Source organism: Gossypium hirsutum, unplaced genomic scaffold (genome assembly GCF_007990345.1).
Source record: "Gossypium hirsutum isolate 1008001.06 unplaced genomic scaffold, Gossypium_hirsutum_v2.1 scaffold_287, whole genome shotgun sequence".
In the NCBI taxonomy this organism is placed as follows: domain Eukaryota; kingdom Viridiplantae; phylum Streptophyta; class Magnoliopsida; order Malvales; family Malvaceae; genus Gossypium; species Gossypium hirsutum.
Genome location: NW_024402933.1, coordinates 5651 through 29276, shown reverse-complemented (window position 1 = coordinate 29276; position 23626 = coordinate 5651). Strand labels below are relative to the sequence as shown.

The window sequence follows — 23626 nt, the reverse complement described above, 5'->3', positions numbered from 1 at the left end:
TAGTGAGTACTTTTAGTAGATAAAAGCATTGTATCTATTTTTGAAGAAAAATGTGAGGGATGAAAAGCACATGTGACATCGCCAATTCAACTAAAATCGAGTAAAAAGTATATCATTGTTCTATGATTCCACATGAATTCAATCTTTCACTTAAAACAAAAATAAATTATAAAATTAAAATATTCAATTAGCATCAATGTCATCTTGCAACTATATTTAATTAATTAATTAATTGATGATTGCCCTTATACGACAAATTTTTTTTTGCTCTATGTGCCCTACTCTATAAATAAACATTTAATTCATAACTAGCAATTAAGCTTACACAAAGCAAATCATCAATTTGAAGGAGGATTTAATAAGCTAATTTTTTTTAAAGAGTGTATATATATATTTTGCTAGAAAATAGTTTTAGTGGGGGGAATCAAAATATAATTTTATTATATTTATGTAATTTTATAAAAATTTAAGGGGTTAAATGATAATTTTACCATTTTTAGAGCCAAGATCATTGTCTGTTAAATCCTTAAATTAAAGGATAATATGTGTTTGAGCATGCTTAAATTTATTTTGCTAATTGAACTAAAACTTAATCGTTATTATAGTTAAGATTATAGTTAGGCTTAACTAAATCAATTAAATTATAATTTAATCAAAATAATTTAATATGTAATTTATAAAAATTTATGGGTTAAATGATAAATTTACTATTTTTAGAGCCAATGCCATTGTTCTCTTAATTCTTAAATTAAAGGATAATATGTATTTAAGCATGCTTAAATTTACTTTTCTTAATTATTTTCAAGGGCGAACTAGGGCCTGGCAGGGCCGACCCCCCTAAAATGAAATTTTTTCATTAAGGTCTTTGAAATTTTAAAATTTAAATTAGTAAAGGTAAAATTACACTTCAGCTCCACCCAAAAATGATAAAATTTTAATATAATCATTTAAAAATTATAAAAATAAAAAACAGTGAAATTACATGTTTTCTATAATAAAATTATTTAATCATTATTATAATTAAAAGAATATTTAGGCTCAACCAAAACAATTAAGTTATGATTTAATCAAAATAATTGAGATGTCAAAATCAACTATTTTTAATGAAGCAAATCAATTTTGTTTGATATGAATAGGAGAATTAGGTAAGGTTTAGAAAACTACAAAGTGCTTATTAAAACATTTGATAATGCAATTGCAAAGTCATGTAGAAAATCAAATCAAAATGATTTTCTCTGTTCTTCCATTTACTTTTTTTTTTTTAATAATAAAGATTATAGTGGAAGATGAAAAAGATGAGAACTTTTTCCCCCTCAACTTGCACCTCTCGAATATGATGAAATCCCAAAATTAATTAATTAATTAAAACCCTAAAAAGTAGTGGATGGGGTGAAGTGAAAATTAATGGAATTTTTTCGCTCCTTTCTTCTTCTTATAATACATTACAAGATATATGGCTGTTAATTAAGAATTTGTTTTGCCCTTTATTTTTTCAGTTTAAACAATCTAATCATATTTTACTTATTTCTTTCTTATCAACTAGAATTTAATTCAAATTGATATGCTTATCAGACACATCCTAAAAAAATGCAACCCTTTGGTTATATTATTTACAGATTCTTGATGTGTCTCCCTGATGATATATCAGAGATTCTTCAACAAAATAAAACGTGTAGCGTCTTTGAATAATTAATTTGATGTAATTTCTTTTTATTTGTTTTTCACTTAAAAATTTGATTACACCACAAAATGAATATTATTTCATTAAAATTAATTATGTCGTTAATATTAGACATGAAAAATCAAATAAGAAATAAAATTATTAAATTTGAGGTGATAAATGGTATAAGTTAATATATATATATGTAAAATGTAGCTCTATATTAATATGAGAGTAACTTTTTTTAAATAGAAAATGTAATTTAATTTAATTTAACAAAGATCTTTTAGATATTATCAATTGTACTTCAATTATTAAATTAAAAATAAAAAGATAAAATTTTAAATAGGTCTAATTATATCAGACATCCTTGAACTATAATTTTCATTCTAAATTGGTCTTTGAATTTCAGATCATTCTAATTATATTCTCAAACTACTAAAGTTATATTAATTAGGTATTTTCATCACTAAAATTGTTAATTTAACTGTTAAATAACACGTTTGATTTTATGTGACATAATTTAAGAAAAAATGAATATTGTAAAATGGATGTTTTAAAAATCTTTCTTTTAACGTTTACAAAAATTTTACAAAAGTTTTATAGTTTACTCTCTTTTTTTTTTCAATTTTACTTTATTTTTAATTTTTGCTTTTAAAACTTTTGCTGCAACATTTTATTTTTATTTTAAATTTACCTACATAAGACTTGATTTATCATTTAACGATTAAACCAACCGTTTTAATAATGAAAATGACTTGATTGGTATAGCCTCGATAGTTTAGGGATATAATTAGAATATTTTAAATTGAGAACCGATTTAAAACAAATGCCATAATTTGGGCCTGATGCAATTAACTCTTTCAAATATATAAATAAAAAAACTAAAAGCATAATTATACCTTAAATGCCCCCTTAATATCAAAAATGAAAATAAAAGAAAGAAAATGGCCCCTTCCCTTTCCATCCGTCTACAGCTTCTCAAATTAATTGCCATTGAGAAAACACAATTAAATGATGTCCCTCGGGTCTAATTTTGTTTTATCTTCTTGTTTTCAAATAATATCGTTTTATCAATGAGTCTAATCATTGGAATAATTCATTCAAGTCCCATACCCTAGTGTAATTTCCTAGCCATAATCACATTGGACTCATTTTTTAAGTGAAATTAAAATGATTTCAAGATGGGAAATGGGAAACATAATATGAATTTCCTAATAGTATGAACATATTTAATTAGTCCTACATATGAACATTTTTAGAATAAAACTTAGAGAAGCTAGGTTGGAATAAGTCTTATTATATGAACATATTTAATTAGTCACACATATGACAATCATTGAATTTCTTAGCGAAGTTCTTATTTTACATGGAGAAGATATTGGTTCTTGATTCAGTTTAGACAACAATTTAATTAACAGCCCATTGACAATAATCATTGTTTTATAAAGAAAGAAAAGCCTAAATTATTAAATAAAACAAGAATGTATCAAAATATATATAAAAAAATACACAAATATGATATAAATATTCAAATGAAAGAAAATGGATTACTATATAGATCATATAAAACAAAGTGATTTCTGTTTATTCTTTGATATAAATTTATATCTATATAAATGCTTAACTTGAGTGACAGATAATTATTTTAACTGCAATATTATATATCAAAGAAAAGCAAGTGGCAAGCACAAAACTTTTCAAATTATTAACAACTTTCTTTTATATAATATGCAAATACAAAATATCAGCTTCAGATTCACCCTTTTTGTTTCTCCTTAAACATTTTCAAGTCAAAATATATGAAAATGGAGACATCCAATTCAATCAAATGTGTAAATTCAAAGAAGGGGGGTTCCTAAAGAACTGATCTAGATCCTTTTTAAAAAATGGCTGCAGACACAAGAGCCATACTGCCATGGAAGAGGCTGGTTTGGTTAGGTTAAGACATGTGGGGAGCAAAATGCAATGCTCTCCATTCAGGGAATTAATGCATGCCAATGAATATGTATATATAACTAAAAAAGGGTTTTTTTTTTTTGGTATGATAGCTTAGACATGCATTAGATGCCACTGAATGTCAGAAAATAATCAAAGGAACTATACATGCATGTATCTATATTGTAAATGTCCACTCCATCATAATATATATATATTATCAAAGGAACTATAGAAGAAAAGGGTAATCCCAGAAATAAGGTTAGATGAAAGATTTAGATAATCTTTTATTATTGGAAACATAAAAGTAAGCAAAGCAAAGAGAGATAGTTTAATTAATATACAATGAGATCATCACCTAGGTTTTCTTTTTTCTTTTTTTCACAATTTTATCCCTCAATCTCCCTATTTTTAGATTCAAACACAACATTTTGAAAAATCTATGAAATCATGTCTCACTCTCTTATATATAAAAGCTATGGTCGGGATTTATTATTAGTAAGGCTGTCGACCATGTACCCAACCATATGTCTCATGCCCTAATTGTGTTCCTCCATTGGAGACTAAATTAGGAGGCAAATTGTATATTGGAAGTGAAGATGGATCAAGCAGACCTGACTGCGGGCCGCTGCCGCCGCTTCTGATTGTCGGTGGAGAATTGGTTGCTCCACCGTGGATCTGATCCCCATGGCCGCCACCACCACCACTGACAGTTTCTTCTTCATCTTCTACTACAGGCAGTCTTTCGTAAGTTGCGTTAGCAAAGGTTGCTGCAATGACCATAACAGGCCCTGCTGCGACTAGTGAACCGACGACGCTACCGCCGACGACTTGTCCTTGACCGCCAGCTAGGTATACGGTGAGCCCTGTTGAGCCAGGTGGTGCTGGTCCAGGCAAGAAAGCTCCAGTCAAAGACAAGATTTCGAACCTTCCTTGAAGAGCAACCACAGCACCAGGTGCTGCCGGTTGTCTTAGTGTAACGTTTGCTACGGAGCCACTGCCGCTAAGCACACAAACCCCACGTTGTCGTCTCCGAGCAAATTGGGCTATACTTTCAGCGACATCAGAGCCGCTTGCAACTTCCATGACGTGACTACGGAGCGCGTTTGGACTGTCCCTGGTGACGAAAATGGGCGGTTTAGGCTTGTTTTTGGAGCCTGGAGGTCGGCCTCTTGGTCTTCGGTTACCGATCTCGACAGCACCCTCTTTCGGCTCGTCGCCGGTGTCCCTATCATCGTCTTCTTCATCCCCTCCGACGTTGTTTCTGCTTTTTCCCATGTCGTTCATTGAAATCTCAAGGTCACGCTTGTCTAACCCTGGTGAATTACCTGCCGGGTCCATGCCTTGTAAACTCACTTGATTAACCCACCAAGGATTCGCCATAGCTGCAAATTGAACTCAAATAAACTAAACCGACGATCAAAAACCAGAACTGGGTCGATCTTTTCGCTTTGTTTTAACAATTCAATTAAAAGGGTTTCTTGAGATAACAAGAGAATTAGATGCAATTTTAAAACTGGGAATCGATTGTAGAGAGAAAGACCAACAACAACAAAAGGGAACTAATTAATCTGTGTTGAAGAGGGAACAAAGAAGATCAACGACCCAAAAATGTTTGAAGAAAAACAAAGAACCTTTTTGTGGTAGCATCAAACACAGAGAAAGAAAGAAAATGAGAGAGAGAGAGAGGAGAGAAAAAGGAAAGAGAAAGAAAGAATAAACTAAAGCACTAAGAGATAAATTTATTGAAGTATTTAAAATTAATAAATAAATAAATAGAACTATACCAACACTTGAAAACAAAGGTTGGATCAAATGTTCTTTTCTTTCTTTCTAGGTTGAAACTGTATGTTTGTGTGTGTTCTTTATTTAGGTAGCTGTAGGCTTTGTGTGAATTATTAGTGTTACTTTAATATGATAATAATGTTCTCAATTACATATTAATTTTTTAAGTTGTGTTGTTCGTGTTATTTTCTTGTGTCTCTACATTATTGTCAAGGTAGGAGTTTCTTGATTCAAATACGTTGAAGTGTATTATTTTTTTTATTTATGAGTTAAGGAGAAGTTATATGTGGTTTTAAGCAGTTTCACTTATATAAATTATATGCATTCGTGATTATTTATCTAATCAATAGATTTATTAGATATATATATATTTAGTAATGATGATTTTGAAATTTCTAAAAATGGTGAATTTGACAAAACTAATTTTATATATTTATTAAAAATATATATAATACATTAAAATTCAGTTAACTTATATACAGAATTTATACATTTCATTCTACCATTTATATAACAAATAAAATTAAAATTCATAATTTAAAATCGGCATATAAGAAACTCAAGCTTCCAATACCGGTGCAATATATCATTAATTAGTGGTGACGAATGATAGGGAAACAGCATCATTTATGATAATAAAATAAAACCAAACACACCCTAAACTATCTTACATATAATAATACCTATTTTAAACAGACAAAAGAGTTTGACCAATTGAGCAAGTTGCACAATTTTTATTGGTATATTATTATTGTCTCCGGCTTCATTTTCATTTTAGGATCCAAAATGACTTTTCGGAAAATAATTTTTAGAAATTAATTTATTTTTTTGAAAAAGTTAATATCTTTTTATGTTTAAATAAATTTGTGTAAAATATTTTTTATTATTTGATAGATTTCTTAAACATATTTCATAAAAGTTGTTTTGAATGAAACAAACATATTGGAGATTTTCTTATATTTTTATTGCTTAATTGAGTTTATTTTAATCTATAATTTTATATTTTATATTGTTTTTTCATATATTAAAAATATTTTATTAAATTCAGGTTCATTACAACATCATTTTTAATAACATAACTATCAAGGTCGTATTTTTTTATTTAAAAATGTGACATCAAAAAAATTGACAAAAAAATTTAACAATGTCAATAATTGGACTTGATTTTCAAATCTTAAAAGTAAAGGGACTAAATTCTTGAAAATAAAAATACAGACTAAATTACAAATTTGTGAAGAGTATATAGATTTATGACATATTTTAACCTTTATACAACAAAACATTTATTGTTAATATATTTATAATTACAATAAATATTTATTATTAAAATATTAATATTGAATATTTTCAATAATATGTTAAGAATATTATTTATAATTATTGTTTTTAAAAATTATTATTAAAATAAAATTAAAATATTAAATCATTTATTAAAATAATAAATTATATTAATATATTAATAATTTATTATATGACTAAATATAAATAATTAAATATGTATGTTTAATAATATTAAAATATATAATATTTTATATTAATATTTAAATATTTTTAAAAATAAAAATAAAATTTATTATCAACATAATAATTTTAAACTTGATGTAAGTTGATTTTTATATAAAAATAAAATTACCTACAGAGGAGCTCTTTTTCGGAAAATAACTTACGCTTTCATTTTATAGGAAAAATGGCTTATTTTCCATTGACCAAATTATTTTCTATGAAACAAGCATAGGAAAATGCAAAAAATATGTTTCGTAAAACTTTTTTAATGTAAACAAACGGACCCTTAGTTGATGTGGAAAGGAAAAAGGTTAAGAATTCAATTTGAGTTCATAATTAGGTTTAATGGGCAGTAAATTTGATTACAGATTAAAACAAAGTAATCGTGATGAGATTAGTTACTATAATAATAAAATTGATCAGGATAAATTTAAAATCAATTTTAAAAAATATATTTATATTCAAATGTAATAGTGATATCAATTACAGTTAGAGAACAAAATAACTATTGAAGAAATTAAATTAAATTAAATTTATATAAAATATAATTTTACAGTAAATAATTAATTTTATATAAATTAATTTTATGTAATTAATAATATTTATGAATATATTTATATGTTTAATTGATGTAGAAAAAATATTAACTATTAAGTAAGAATAATGAATAAACAAATATTATAATTGAAAATGTTAAAATAATAAAACAAAATTTGCTATGACGAAAAAGATGTACAATGCAAGGGTATTATACGTTGTGTGCAAGCATTTGGGCTTGTAATGCTTTGTGCCTTCTCGGGCTTTAAGTTGATTTACGCCGGCCGGCACTTTATTCAGTTGTAGTTTTTGGGCTAGGCATGTTTCACTATGATCCAGCATTACCCAAACAGATAAATAGGCAAGTAATTCTGGCCTAATTATCAATTTAGATTTGTAATAATAAGTGATGCTCCAAATTGTTTTGAAATCTGTAAATGTACGTTATAAAAAATAAAAAATCTCTTCCTGCATTAGTAACAATGTCTATGCCAAGCGAACTCACTTCCTCTTGGATTAGTAATAATACTCATGCCAATTAAACTAAGACTCAGTTGGCACATTATAAAAACTTAAATGCATGTATACTTTCTAAAATTGAAATATAAATATTTTTTTAGCTTTTCGTTAGTGAAAAAGATAATGGATGAAATGGGATCAGTTTTATAAATAGTATTCATATTTACATTCATATTTATAGAAGGATGACTAACCGTTAAATTCTTTTATATTTCAATCGGCCACTTTGTTAAGTACTCGATACAAGAGTGCTAGTAGGGTGAACTCCCAAACCATATTTGGGGATAAGAGTGAGTTCCTCTAGCAAAACTTATCTATATCATAAGCATTCCACCAATCATATAGAGTCACAGTAGTGACAACAACACTTTCAATTGGAAGGATCATGATGATGGCTACATTTTTCAACATAGTTGTCACTTCATCGTAAGGAAAGTGGAAGTTGAGAGTCTTTGATGTCCATCTTTCCACAAAAGCTATAAGCAACGATAATTGCATTGGATTTTGAAGTATTACATACATATTAAAAAACTGCTGCCTCTAGACATGCTTTTAGTCGACCTTACTCTTTATTTGGCATTAGATAACGTGCATGTTGTCAATTTTGAAGATTTCATTCCTCAACCTAATAGTGCACAAAAACAAAAACAATCAATATACTATGTGTAACAAAATAAAAAATTAAATATTAACAATAAATAAATACTAGATTAAATAACCAATTGATCAAAATTACCATATCCACATGTTATGCATATCTTGTTAGAATGTGCTTTGTCAACCTTACCTTACCAATCACAATCTTATCTATGGGTGGCATCCCTCCAACTATGGTCCTCGCCAGTACATGCATGCTCGACACATGGAGTGATTTTAAACTATCTTGCCAAAGACAAATGTTGAGTCTCTTCATTACACAAATTACACAGATAGCCCATGTAGGCTCTTTTCAAATCCACATCAATCTAATCACAATCGAATCGCTAAATCTATTAGTTCTATTGTCGCCTAGTTAAGAAGGCTATCATGTTTGTTAAGAGGTTAACCACAACAAGACCAACATAGACGTGTATCAAGACCTAATGCCAAGGGGTAGTCAACCTTGAATATAAACACCCCACCCTTAGCCTTAAAAGAGGATCTTCTTCTTCAACTTCTTCTCTTTATGCTCCTACCTTGCTTAACCTCCCACCAAATGGCCTTTAGCAAATCACCACTGTATGAGCCACCCTCTTCATTCTTCTTGTTTTCCTCCTCAACATCACAACTACTAGAGCAATGTATTCCTTTAACAGAGCCACAACTACTCGAGGCCATTTTGTATTTATTAGGGCTAAACTCCCTATTAATCAAAATTAAATACATTAAATTCAAAGAAACTCAATGCTCATAGGTGTCGAGTAGAATTGTCCATGAGTTTGGATTTGGACAAGGACTTTTGTTTTTGAATCGGCCCGACTCAAATTAAATTAAATAAATTTTAAAATATTTTTATTTAAATTTAATTATTAAAATACATAAATATTAATATGAAATAATATATTTTATTATTTTATTATCTTTAAATTTGTTTGTTTTTGTGAAGAATAAAACACAAATTGGATTGAGTTTTAGTTAAAAAATATATATATTATAAATATATTTAACTATTTAAAAAAATAAACATTAGCCAATAACTAATCTACTTAACCTATTTTAACAGCATACAAAATTAAATTAATCATCATAACCAATGTAATTCATCCAACTTATTAAATCGATTAAATCAGTTGCGTGGTTAAAATTGTAATAAATTATGTGAGTAATTGTCAGAAGATACCACCTCATCGATTGTCCCTAAACTAGTAGCCTATTTACAAGGTAAGCACCAATCTTTGGCCATTTGACTGCATATGATGGCAGGGAGGCTATAATATCAGAAGTATTACAAATTAAAAAAAAAACACTTAAAACACGAGTCAGGCTCCAACTAGACCTGATTATGGTCCGAGTCAGATTTAGACTGGGTCAATGCAAAATTTTAAACCTGTTTTTTAAGTTTGAGTTTGACCCAATCCAGAAAATGAGCCTAAAATTTTGCCTAAGCTCGACTCAGATAAAAAATGTTAAAACCCGAGTCTGATTGTTCAGTATCAAAACTTTTTTAATATAAAAATAAATTTAAAAATATAATATATCAAATACACTAAAAGCATTAAAATAAATGTTTTCCAATAAATTAAAAATATATTAAAAAACATATTTATATTTAAATAATACTAAATAGTTGCAGCTTAGCAAGCAAATACATCTAAAATAGTAACAAAATTAACAATAAAATAAAGTTATACAATATCCAAATAATTATAACAAAATAATAGTAATATAATAACAAAATTGCGGCAAAATAATAACAAACAATAGTAGAAAAAAATTTAGGTAGATTTGAGCTAAGCTCGGGCCGAAAAGTCTTACTAGAGGCTTGATCCATTGTTTAGAAAACAAGCCTTATTTTTTGTCTAAACCCATTTTTCAAGCTTATATTTTTACTCAAACTCTCTCACTTTTTGAGTAAACCTTCAGACCTAGGCGAATGACTCAATCAATGATCAAGTTTAACTCGAACCCTAGATATTGAAGCTTAAACCCAACTCATATTTTGAATTAGCTGAATATAAAATTCAAGTTTATTCCAAATCCTCTCAAATATCAATTTTAAGTTCATACGGATAGTTGAGATAAGTTTAATGGGGATTGTTTTCCAACATTGACAAATCCTAATTTCACAATGCAAATTCCACCCAGCAACAATCATTACATGTTGAAGTTTGAAAGGATGAAACAAATGCTATATTACTTGAACTTTAATTAAGCACCGTATACAGGTATATCCAAAAGATTTTCATGTATTTGGAGGAATAGACATAAGTACTCGAACATGGAAGCAACATAAAGGTGCAATGAGTAGATAAAAAAAAGCCCTCATGCCAGAAAACTAATGAGTGGATGTCCCCATGACATCCCATCAAAAAGGGGAATAGAAGGGTGACACTTGAACATGATGAATGCCAGTTTCTCATTATCAGTTAACATCTTCATGAAATTAAGGCATTCAAGTACGGGGTAATGATGATATATATATATAAAGTTCAGGAATGCTTAAAACCAACAATGCTATTCATTTTGCATGCTTCCACTACATCGGTAGCTACTTTCATATTGGGACACCATATAAATTGATTGCATTAAACTAGCAAGGAACTACAAAGAAACATATATGGATTTATATTTAATACGTTAACGGTATATATTTCTATGCACTATTAGTGAAGATAGGCGTATAGAATTATAGATTGTAAGTGCATCAAATATTTAACCCTTCATATACGAATATATTTTTTTATAAATTAATCCAAATTATATATACTGAAAAAGTAAAAATTTCCCATACCTTCAAAAGTGGATACATTAATCAACTTCAAGCTTTGATTACAGGGAAAGCCTTTCCATGCGTAACTGAGATATTAACATCTTGTTGAACTACGAGGGTCAAGAAAAATACTCTACAAATCTCTACATGTATTTGTAATATTCGAACTTCGTAATTAATCAATGTACGAATTTCCATATTTCATCTGCCATTCCATGCAGTCCTCGAAATCGAAACTGCTTGCACAATCCAACAATGCATTTTGCTGCTGCTCGTAACGGCATATGTAATTCAACCCAACAAGAAGCTCACAGATAGCTGCTTCGGTCTTTTCCCTATCTGCAAAATATAATGTTTGGAGGAGAAGAACGTTCGTCCGAGTAACAATTTGTTGCTGCTCGAAATTCCGCTCGCTTTGCCATCGGATCATGTTATGTGCCATTGGGGCAAGCCAATGTAATATCCCGTCGAGAGTTTCTTTCCAATCGTGAGCCAATGGAGCATCGTATATCTCCAAGTTCTTGTCATAGGACTTGAGATTAGTCCTCAGAGACAGTCTCAGACTTGTTGGCAACATCTGATACAGATCGTCTCGAGCTTCTTCGCCGACCAAATGAGGGTACCGCAGCAACTTCTCGATGACGATTACTACATTCGCGTAATGCAAGGCAAGAGCAGAACCTCCCACAGTGGAGGGTGAAGCATATACTGCTAACCTACTTTTAGGACCAAATTGTGCATTATTCAACACACCAAACTTGGATTGTCTCTGGTTTTCATTCAAAAGAACACTACATTGGGACTGAAGAAAAGGGGAGCTATTGCGCCGCTCTCTCTTCGGCCCATCATTTGCAACACTACAACATCCCGAAATCTGGCTACTTCGATCATCACAACCAACGTTCCCATCATCATTGCCGCTGTCCCCGTACCTTGAAACTGAACGGTTCAAACTAAGGCAATCAGTGAAAAACCTCCCAGGACTAGTCCCACAAGCAAAACCAAAATCCTCGACTCGAAACAACCCGAACTCACCCTTTCGAGAATCAATCCCCCTATGCTTCAAACTCATTCCCTGTTTCTCCGTCACATTCCCAGGCTGACCACTCCCAACACTACTACTCTTACTAAGAACCCGTTTCAAATACCTAGAAACAACGACGTGGTCTTGATCACGAAAACCGCCATTAACCCTCCCAAATTCACTATCCTTTCTCAAAGACTCCCCAAAAACAAGAAGAATCCTAGCAAAAACAGTACAAACAGTCCTAACCAACAACTCAACAACCTTATCAAATGTTTGGTTCCAAAGTGAAACATTTTTAAGATGCCTAACATCTTGTTTCTGCCAAATCAATTTTTGCTCAAAAGCTCTCTTACTTTCCTCATGAGGGTTTGCTTGAAACTTCTTAGAACCCTGTTCTAATTCATTCAAAACCTCCATTTCATTATACAAATTAGCAGTGGAATTAACATAGCTTTCCATTTTCTTAACCATTCCATCCATATCTTTGACTAAAAATCCCAACTCTCTAACATCAATAACCCCATTAATTACATCTCCATAAACATGTTCAAAACCTGTTAAAGCAGGTTCATTACATTTTTTGCCTAGTCTAGAGACAACATTGGCAACCTTGTTTAACTCATCCAGCTTTTCAGCTAAAACAAGGGAAAGAAGGTAATTCTCATCAGAAGAAATCAAATTGGAAATGCCTTGGGAGTTTAAGATCTCGAATTTGAGCTTAGAAACCTCGGGTTCAGACAGGGATTTGTGGAGATGAATAGTTTTGGACATGACATTGGCAACTTCAAAAGACAAGATACCGACAGTTTCATGCTTTTTGGATGTTGGGTTGTTTTGGGTGTTCTTTTTCTTGGAAGAAGGGTCGAGAAGAAAAGCATGTTTAAGATTGGAACTTACCTGGCTTCCCAGTTTATGTATCCAAGTTTCTGCTACCATTGCTGAATAAGTTGAGAGCTTCTTTGCCTTTTGGGGTCTCAACAGCTGAAACTGAAAATCTCCTTATTTTTTAAAAATGGGGTTTCCCTAAAGAAGAAGAAGACAATCCTTCCGAGTTCATTTTAATTCTTTTGGGTTGAAAATTAGAAAGGAGAGAGGTGTGAGTGTTTGAAAAAAAAAAGAAGGGATGGTGGTATTTGAATGTTGTCTATGAGAGCTTTGTTTTGCCATTGGATATTCATTTCTCTTTCGATTTTACCCCTTTTTTAATTAATCAACATAATTATGATTTGTAAATAAACAGCATGATAATCTTTTCCAAAACTTTAATTAAAAGATAAAACTATTCAATACACTCGAATATATATTTTCTTGTCAAATTAAAAAATTGACAGATTAATATAGATTAAATTAAATTAACTTAAATAAATTTACTCCATTTGTTGAAATCTAATTCAAATATAGTATCAAAATTTTTTTTAAAATATTATTTGAATTTAACTTTTTTATCCAACAACCCTATAAACATAATCTGATAAAGGACATCAAATGTAGAGTTTGCTAATTGAGATGAACATTTTTATTTAATTTCTATATTAAACAAGACAAAAAAAAATTGTGTTAGCACTAGGATCTTACTGATTGAGATGTACATTAATGGTATTCATTACATTTGAAGGTTCACTTATATTGTGGTTGATATCACCACCTAAAAGGTGAGACCTCATTAGTACTAAGATATCAAGTGGTTTTGACCCAATTTTTTTTTCTTATTGGTCAAAAAAGAGAAGCAACCCAAACCCACCCAAACCAACATATTTAGAAAGTAGTTTGACTTAGTTTCCAACCCAAATATTTCACACTTTTCACACATACACCATAAAAGCTTTCATGTATGAATGAATGTATATGTGAAGGAGAGAATGCATTAGATGTTGCTATAGACTGTTAGTTGGGGGGTTTTGGGGGGAGAAAAAAAGAAAAAGAAAAAGAAAAGAAACATGGTCCCAAAAATAAAATGTTTATTAATCTCCTATACCTTCTCCATGGGGAATACAGCATTTCCAAAGTGGGCAAATTGTGAATTTTAAATATATAGAGTAATTGGTTGATTGAGTCTTAGTTCGATTGGAATAAGTATTGTTGTGTTAAAGTGCATTATTTTCCTACATATGAGTTGAGGAGGGACTACTGACAGTTCTAGATATTGTGTAAAAAAATATATATATAATCAAAACCTATAATAAAATTATTCAAATTATATATAATAATTGGTGTATCATATTTTATATGTGTATAGTATATGACAAAGTATATAGTAAAATCAATTTAATTCTGATACATAATGATAACCATTTTAAATATTAAGTAATGATAATAATAAATTTTAATTTTAATTAGAAAATCAAAAAGTTTAAAATTTAGATAAATGTTTAACTTAAATATTTATTTACATATTATCTATTTTAATTTGTAATTTTAACATGAAAATTTTAAAACAATAATTATCAATAAAATTATTTTAATATTAATTATCTTTTACTTTCAATAATCAAAGTATGTGTAGAAATATTGTTGGAACAACTTTCATTTTGATAGTTGCAGAAAGTAAAGACTGAAGAGCAATTGCTAGATTCGACAGATTTTTTTTTGGTACCTAAGAAACAAATAATATTCACCATGCAAACTTTGGTTACACAATGACACTCTTTGAAGTCCTGATCCACTACTAACAAAGTATAACGATAGTGATTGCAGTTTCAAACATTGATGAAGCTTTCTCACAACAACATGTTGCAAACGATGAAGGAGATGGACGGGGATTTCGGTGTGGGCATAGACCTAAAGCCTCAAAACGTACCAAAACAAAAACAAATCAACCGATACAATATTAACTCCTTTAATTTCAAGTCAAAGGTTACATTTTCTAAGCTTTTTCCCAACCAAATCCAATCAAAAGAGTTCCATCCTAAAGAAGGTAAATGTAGGGTAATGGGAATGTTGGTTGTGGGACCCTTTTTACTTAATATGTCTACAAAATTTTTACTTGCAAGTCTAAAACTTTGAAATGTGCATTTGTTACAACATTTAGGTCTAACTTCTCAATCCAGCAAATTTTTGATCAAATTACAAAATATATATACAGTGTAAAAGTTAAAGTAAGTTTATACATTTTTGTAATTGTTTATATGATTATTATTTTAATGATTCAATCGTTGAATTTATCAATTTAAAATACTCTATATATTAATATATATTCAACGTTTGATTTTATTTTACATAAAATAAATAGTTAGAAGTTTAAAATTTACATCAAATTTGACATACATAATTTATATAAATAAATCATAAACTATAACAATTGGATCGATAAAATATTGATCGAACATATATGAATTTATTTTAATTTTTAGATTATATAAGGAAATCCCTCTTCTATGTGTATATATTAACTAAGTTGGGTTAGGTAGGGTGGCAGAACAACAATTCCAAATCTCTTACCTAAATCTATTTGGTTTGTACTTGGAATTTATCTAAAATTATTCATGTTATTAAAAATATTTTTAATAATTAAAATTAAACCATTCGTTAATTTTTCTAGTAAAATTTTAATTCGAGTTGGGTAAGAAATCTAAAATCTAAAATTTAATCTTTTAAAATTATGAAATCCAACAAATCTGAAATTTTAATCCATCCAAGAAATCTAAAATTTAATTAATCTCTTTCTCTATTTTTAAATTATTACTTCTTGTAAATAGAAAACTCCAAATTGTAGTAATTATCTTTTTCAATGAAGCAAAATAATATAACAAAAATTCAAGGGTTAAATTACTATTTTGGGTCTAAACTTGACAATTATTTTTATATTGGGTCTGAATTATTTTTATTTAAGTCCTAAATTTGGCAATTGTTCCCACATAGGAGCTTGAATTTTTTTTGTCCAAATTAATCTCTGAATTTAGAAATTGTTGCCGCATTAGAGTTTGAACTTGACAATTTTTCACATTAGGGCCTGAAATTTAAGGTTTACAAAATTAACTTAGACAAAAAAGATTCAAGTCTCAACGTAGAAACAATTTCCGGTGCTTAACTAAAAAAAATTAGACCCTCCTCAAATTTCAGACTAAATAGTTATTTATCTCTTCTTTCAAACGCAACTTGTAGTAAAGGAAAATTATTAGAGTTTTGGGTGTAATCTAACATAAAAAAAAAAAAAAGAAGAGGTTGTTGGATGAAAAACTAGCCACATGGGTTGGCCACCCTTGATAAAAACAGGTCAAGTAAACAATTAAATAATGACAAAAAGAAAGCTTGAAGATGGGGTTCTCGCTTCAAATTCCAATTCCTCTTCTCATTTCATTTCAACAAAAAGAAACAAAAGAACTGAGTCATGGCAATGCTAACAGCTTATGATCTTTCAGCACCAAGCTGCAAACGGACAGACCCACAGATTTTCATTTTGGGGACATAAATAAATAACATCTATGAAAAAATCCAATGTTTGTTCCAACAAACATATGACTACTAATAATATGATGTTTCATTTTCGTTGAGGGTCCGACTAGCATTTTCCTCTATAAATGATTTTTTAAAAATACATGATGTTGTTCGTTTCATGGTTTTGAGTGAAAAGTAATGTTCAGGTAAAGTTTTTTCAACAATAATAGTTTTAGGATTCGAATTTGGTTCAAGAAGAAGTCCGCTTTCAATTTTTACAATCACTTGTTAGGTTCTCTATAAATGATTTGAGGTTTATAGTTTTATATTTTCAAGCATTTTGAGGCATTCTCATTCTATGAACCCCTTAAAATTTTCGATAGAGATGAGAAACAAAATTTTGACCGAAGATAATATTGTTGTGGGCTCAAAACACTCAATAATTTTCTTTTTTTTTTCTTTTGCTTTCGTGTTCAATTCAATTCTTATTAATTTAAATTAAATAAATATAAAGCAATCCTTAAAGAATATAATATTTTTATAAAATGATTTAATTTGTTGATTTATATATATCTTATTAATGAATTTAATTTAATTGGAGAAAAGTTATAATGAGATAATGTGATTGGTTCCAAAATTTTCTCCTTTTATACATGTATATGAACGAGCTGCGAAAACGCAATCGTAAATAATTTTGTTAAGATAATTCGTAACAGAAGTCTAGGATCAAGATTGTTTGAGGTCTAGGATCAAGATTGCTTGAGGATCCCTTTAAGGAGCTTGTTTAATGGTTTTGTGTTTTCTATTTTTTACCAAAAAATGTAAGTGAAATAAATAGCTCAATTAGTTGACAACAAAATTGTAATTTCAAAAAATTAAAGTGCTTATCATGACAACCTGCCCATCCTTTAGCTGTTCAGGATAAGTTACATTGCAAGGAGAAATCAGCAAGCAAAAGGGGTTGGTTGATATGCTTACATTTTCTCTCCAAATTTCCCCAATAGGTTTGAGTTTGGACTCAAATTTTATGGGTGAGAAATAATTATGCATTAAAAAATATCTAAAATATTACATCAAACATGTAATACTAAAAGAACTTTGGATCGATTGATCAGATTTACTGTTGATAAAAATATATAAATATTATAAAAATGTAAAAATTTTATACACGAAATATTAGTCGAACATATTAAATTTAAATCTTATTATATACGTGTGTGATATTGATTTACTCCTAACAAACATACGTAATATGTTTTGTAACAAAAACTACTTTACGTATTACACAATTGGGTTGCTTTTGATGGAAATGACATATGTAGAGTGGCACTTTCATGGTGGGGTTGGCATTGTTTTTGACTAATTTGATTGATTGATTAAGCAATTGGATAATTGGATTCATAATTATCAAAAGTCATCAAAGTGTAAACAACTTCTTTAGCAATCAATCAAATGTTTTTTTTTTTCTTTTCTTCCATCGCCAAGAAATCTTTTGGCAAAAGTTTTGATAACGCGGGAAATTGTTACCTTGTTTAGGTTTAATTATGAATTTCCATCTTCTGATTAATTTTCTCAAAATTGAGTTTCATACTTTACGAAAATTGATAAATTAGTCCAATTTAACTTGAATGGTTGAAGTATTTGTAGCGACGTAAAAAAATTTTTAATTAGTTTCGCTTGGTCACTAATTGTGGTGATTTATTAAGCATTTGAAAACTAACTTTCGATTTTATTAGTAAAGGGAGTCGCCACCGATCCTTTTTTATAGGTGTGATCGGATACCTAATAAAATTATTTTAAAACAAAAAGAAGGCCAAATTTAGGTCTACGTGAAAGTCCAGAGAAAAATTGGGGTTCGGAAGTCAGTTACGCCCGAGGAAGGTATTAGCACCCTCGCGACTCCCAAAATTGGTATCTCATAAACATGTGTTGACTTGATTTTCAAAAATACGAGTTCAATATAATATTTAATCGTGATCCGATTGAAAAATGAGAATTTTTAGTTTTCGATTTTTTTTTTAGAAAGGGTGTCCCGTTTTTTAACACAAGCCGACGAATTTCACCCAACATAGCGATGAAATCGATGGCTTAATATTAAATCGGTACATTGCCTTATTTTTGAAATTAATTAAAACATGAGAAAAAATATTCCTAAAGTGAGAAATTAAAAATAGATAAAGGACGCAAAAAAATGATATCATTAATGAAAATATTAACATGGAATACTAGAATATTAGAATAACAATAATAATGATATTTACAAAATAAAAACAAATCATGTACTAATAATAAAATAGGAAAAATGATATATTTGGTAAAAATAATATAAAATAATAATATGTACATAAAAATACATATATATATGCATATAATAAAAGTATATAATAATAATATCTACAATAAAAGAAAATATTAGGAAACGTACATAAAAAATATATACATAAAAAATTTACAACAATAATATAAAATAATGATATGTACAAAAATATATATATACATATGTACATAAAATATACACTAATATAATAATAGTTATAATAATACTAGCAATAGTAATAATTTGTAATAATAATATATACACAATATGGTATTTAAAATATATATATGTATATATAATAGTATTTAAGAATATATACATAAGAAATATATAACTAATGGCATTAAAAAATATATACATAATATATATAAAATACCTAAAAAAAAGAAGGGGGAAAGAAGAGAGAAGGGAGGGGGGAAAGGAAATCCGGCCAAGGGGGGCCGGTCACCGGCCGATCGTCGGCCGCCGCCCGTCACCGGCGCCGGCCACCGCTCACGGTGGTCGGAAAAGGTAATTTTTTTTCTTAACAATATATGTATATATAAAGAAAGAAAAAAACAACACAAAAAAAAAGAAAGAAAAAAAAGATTCGAAAGAAGAGGAAAAAAGAAAAAAATGCAACCTTTTTATTGATGTTTCTTTTGTGTTCAAAATTTGAAGGGATTTTTGTGTTTGTCTCCTTTTTCAATCTTTGTAAAATCCCCCCTTACATGATTTTTGAATGGCTTTTTATAGCCATCTTTTACATGATTTTCTATTATTTCTTTTTCTATTTTGTAGGTGGTGGTGGTAGACAATGGATATCAAAAATGGGAGGAAAAATGGGGCAAGTGGGAAAGTGGTTAGGTGGCTAGGGTTTCTTGGTTTTTTTTTGGGAGGGGGTTAGGTTTTTCTTTTTCTTTTTGGGTTAGGTTTTTTTTTTTTGGTTAGGTTTTTTTTTGGGAGGGCTTAATAGGCTTTTGAATTGGGTTTAATATTTGGGTTTTGTAATGGGTTTGGGTAGATGTAAATGGGTCATGGGTTAAGGGTTTTAGTGGGTTTAGAGGTTTGGTTGGGTTTTGATATAATCGGGCCCGGGCAATTTGGGCTTCTACAGCTGCCCCTCTTTGCTCATTGTCGTGCAACGATAATAGAGCAAAGACTTTCAAGGAAGACCAAACTTGCTCGATCTTGCTAGGTCTTGACTTGCTTTGGAACTCTTCTTGTTTAGTTAGTCCCTTTTCAGTCCACCGCATCTTATAGCTTTGGTTCAATCCACTGCAAATTCGGAGATATGCCTTGTAGCTTCAATCTGTTCAAATGTAACTTCAAGGATATGAGATTTGTGGCTTCAATCCGCTTCACTGTAACTTCAGAAAGATAAGATCTACAACTTCAATATGCTCTTCTATCGCTTCAGTGAGATAAGGTTTTGGTCTTCTCTTCTACGACTACAGAAAGGCAAGATCTGATGCCCTCGATCAACTCCACTGCAACTTTAAGGAGACAAAATCTGACGTCTTCAATCAGCTTCAATCTTTATTCTCTACTCTGCATGTGATCCTGAGCTCAACTCATTTTTCGCAATATGAATTGACTCTCTAAAAACAGACATTAAAAACAGAAATTGAAAATAGCTCAGCGCGTGAGCCAAGGCTCAACTCACCTCTCGCAATATGAATTGATTTTTTGAAACTTAACTTGAAAAGCAGATTTTGAAAATACCTCGATATGTGACTGGAGGTTCAACCACCTCTCGCAATATGAGTTGATTTTTGAAAAATAGAAATTAAAAGACTCAACTCAACTCTCGCAGAAATTAAAAAGCTCAACTCACCTCTCGCAATATGAGTTGAATTTTTTTGAAAAAAAAAGAAATTGAAAATAGCTCAGCACGTGAGCTAAGGCTCAACTCACTTCTCGCAATATGAGTTAATTTTTGAAAACAGAATCTGAAAAACAGATTTGAAAATACCTCGACATGTGACCCGAGGCTCAACTCATATCTCGCAATGTAAGTTAATTTTTTTGAAAAATATAAATTGAAAAAATACCTCAATGTGTGATCTAAAGCTCAACTCACCTCTCGCAATATGAGTTGATTTTTTTGAAAGACAGAAATTGAAAATAGCTCAGCGCGTGAGCCAAGGCTCAACTCACCTCTCGTAATATGAGTTGATTTTTTTTTGAAAGGCAGAAATTGAAAAACAGAAATTGAAAATACCTTGGCGTGTGACCTGAGGCTCAACTCGCCTCTCACAATACGAGTTGATTTTTTTGACAACAGAAATTGAAATTACCTCAGCGTGTCCTGAGGCTCAACTCACCTCTCGCAATATGAGTTGATTTTTTTGAAAAACAGAAATTGAAAATACCTCAGCATGTTTTGAGGCTCAACTCATTTCTCACAATATGAGTTGATTTTTTTTTGAAAAACAGAAATTGAAAATACCTCGGCGTGTGACCTAAGGCTCAACTCGCCGCTCGCAATACGAGTTGATTTTTTTGACAACAGAAATTGAAATTACCTCAGTGTGTCCTGAAGCTCAACTCACCTCTCGCAATATGAGTCAATTTTTTTGAAAGGCAGAAATTGAAAAACGGAAATTGAAATACCTCGGCGTGTGACCTGAGGCTCAACTCGCCACTCGCAATACGAGTTGATTTTTTTGACAACAGAAATTGAAATTACCTCAGCGTGTCTTGAGACTCAACTCACCTCTCGCAATATGAGTTGATTTTTTGAAAGACAGAAATTGAAAAACGGAAATTGAAAATACCTTAACGTGTGACCTGAGGCTCAACTCGCCTCTCGCAATACGAGTTGATTCTTTCAAAAACATAATAATGAAAACAGAAATTGAAAATACCTCGGCGTGACCTGAGGCTCAACTCACCTCTCGCAATATGAGCTGATTCTTTCAAAAACATAATAATAAAGACAGAAATTGAAAATACCTCGGCGTGACCTGAGGCTCAACTCACCTCTCGCAATATGAGCTGATTTTGAAAAAGTAGAAATTAAAAGGTTCAACCCACCTCTCGCAATATGAGTTGATTCTTGACAAACAGAAATTGAGATTACCTCATCGTGTCCTGAGGCTCAACTCACCTCTCGCAATATGAGTTGAAATTAAAACACAAAAATTGAAAATACCTCAGCGTGCCCCGAGGCTCAACTCACCTCTAGCAATATGAGTTGATTTTGAAAAATAAAAATTAAAAGGCTTAACTCACCTCTCGCAATATGAGTCAAACTAAAATACCTCAGCGTGCCCCGAGGCTCAACTCACTTCTTGCAATATGAGTTGATTTTGAAAACAACAATTAAAAATACCTCAACGTGTCTTGAGGCTCAACTCATCTATCGCAATATGAGTTGATTTTTTTTTAAAGGCAGAAATTGAAAAACGGAAATTGAAAATACCTCGGCGTGTGACCTGAGGCTCAACTTGCCACTCGCAATACGAGTTGATTTTTTTGACAACAGAAATTGAAATTACCTCAGCGTGTCCTGAGGCTCAACTCACCTCTCGCAATATGAGTTGATTTTTTTTTGAAAGACAAATTGAAAAACAGAAATTGAAAATACCTCGGCGTGTGACCTGAGGCTCAACTCGCCTCTCGCAATACGAGTTGATTCTTTCAAAAACATAATAATGAAAACAAAAATTGAAAATACCTCGGCGTGACCTGAGGCTCAACTCACCTCTCGCAATATGAGCTGATTCTTTCAAAAACATAATAATGAAGACAGAAATTAAAAATACATTGGCATGACCTGAGGCTCAACTCACCTCTCACAATATGAGCTGATTTTGAAAAAGTAGAAATTAAAAGGTTCAACCCACCTCTCGCAATATGAGTTGATTCTTGACAAACAGAAATTGAGATTACCTCATCGTGTCCTGAGGCTCAACTCACCTCTCGCAATATGAGTTGAAATTAAAACACAAAAATTGAAAATACCTCAGCATGCCCCGAGGCTCAACTCACCTTTAGCAATATGAGTTGATTTTGAAAAACAAAAATTAAAAGGCTTAACTCACCTCTCACAATATGAGTCAATTTAAAACTAAAAATACCTCAGCGTGCCCCGATGCTCAACTCACTTCTCGCAATATGAGTTGATTTTGAAAACAACAATTAAAAATACCTCAACGTGTCTTGAGGCTCAACTCATCTCTCGCAATATGAGTTTATTTCCCTTGAAAAGCATGAATTAAAAACATCAAAATACCAAAACCTGTCCTTTGGTAGAATTCGGGTGTCTTTTCCTTTGATTCAGTGCGACTCTCATTCAAGATTTCTTGCTCTGTTGGAGTACCTGTATATGCCATGTATGATGTTATCATGATGTGCACATGTTTGTCTTAAATGCTTTTATGCCTACATGATTATGCAGTGCTCCTTAAGCATGTTTGTCGTATGTCCATTTAGCCACGATTGTTGAGGATCTGTGTTCATTGCTTTGATTCTCGACTTTCTCTTCAGGCCTTATACCTGTCTTCAAGCTTCACGAGCAATCGACGTTTCTCAGATATCACTCTTCTGCCCCCGATTGAACTTTGTTCTTAC

General features: G+C 30.5%; 2 protein-coding genes across 2 annotated transcripts; both read right to left on the bottom strand.

Annotated features, from left to right (window-relative positions):
- Window positions 1-4050: 4050 nt before the first annotated feature.
- On the bottom strand, window positions 4051-5323 carry LOC121226550 (AT-hook motif nuclear-localized protein 20). The gene has a single exon (XM_041110403.1). It carries the CDS (start codon window positions 4979-4981, stop codon window positions 4094-4096), a length of 888 nt encoding a protein of 295 aa, XP_040966337.1. The 5' UTR covers window positions 4982-5323; the 3' UTR covers window positions 4051-4093.
- A 6022-nt stretch (window positions 5324-11345) lies between these two features.
- LOC107944860 (protein PSK SIMULATOR 1) lies at window positions 11346-13528 on the bottom strand. The gene has a single exon (XM_016878687.2). The coding sequence runs from the start codon at window positions 13312-13314 to the stop codon at window positions 11527-11529; it is 1788 nt and encodes a 595-aa protein (XP_016734176.1). The 5' UTR covers window positions 13315-13528; the 3' UTR covers window positions 11346-11526.
- Window positions 13529-23626: the final 10098 nt, after the last annotated feature.

What these genes read in the sequence shown, in the direction of transcription:
- LOC121226550 (XM_041110403.1), bottom strand. Translation starts at nt 4,981, where the DNA reads ATGGCGAATCCTTGGTGGGTTAATCAAGTGAGTTTACAAGGCATGGAC.
- LOC107944860 (XM_016878687.2), bottom strand. Translation starts at nt 13,314, where the DNA reads ATGGTAGCAGAAACTTGGATACATAAACTGGGAAGCCAGGTAAGTTCC.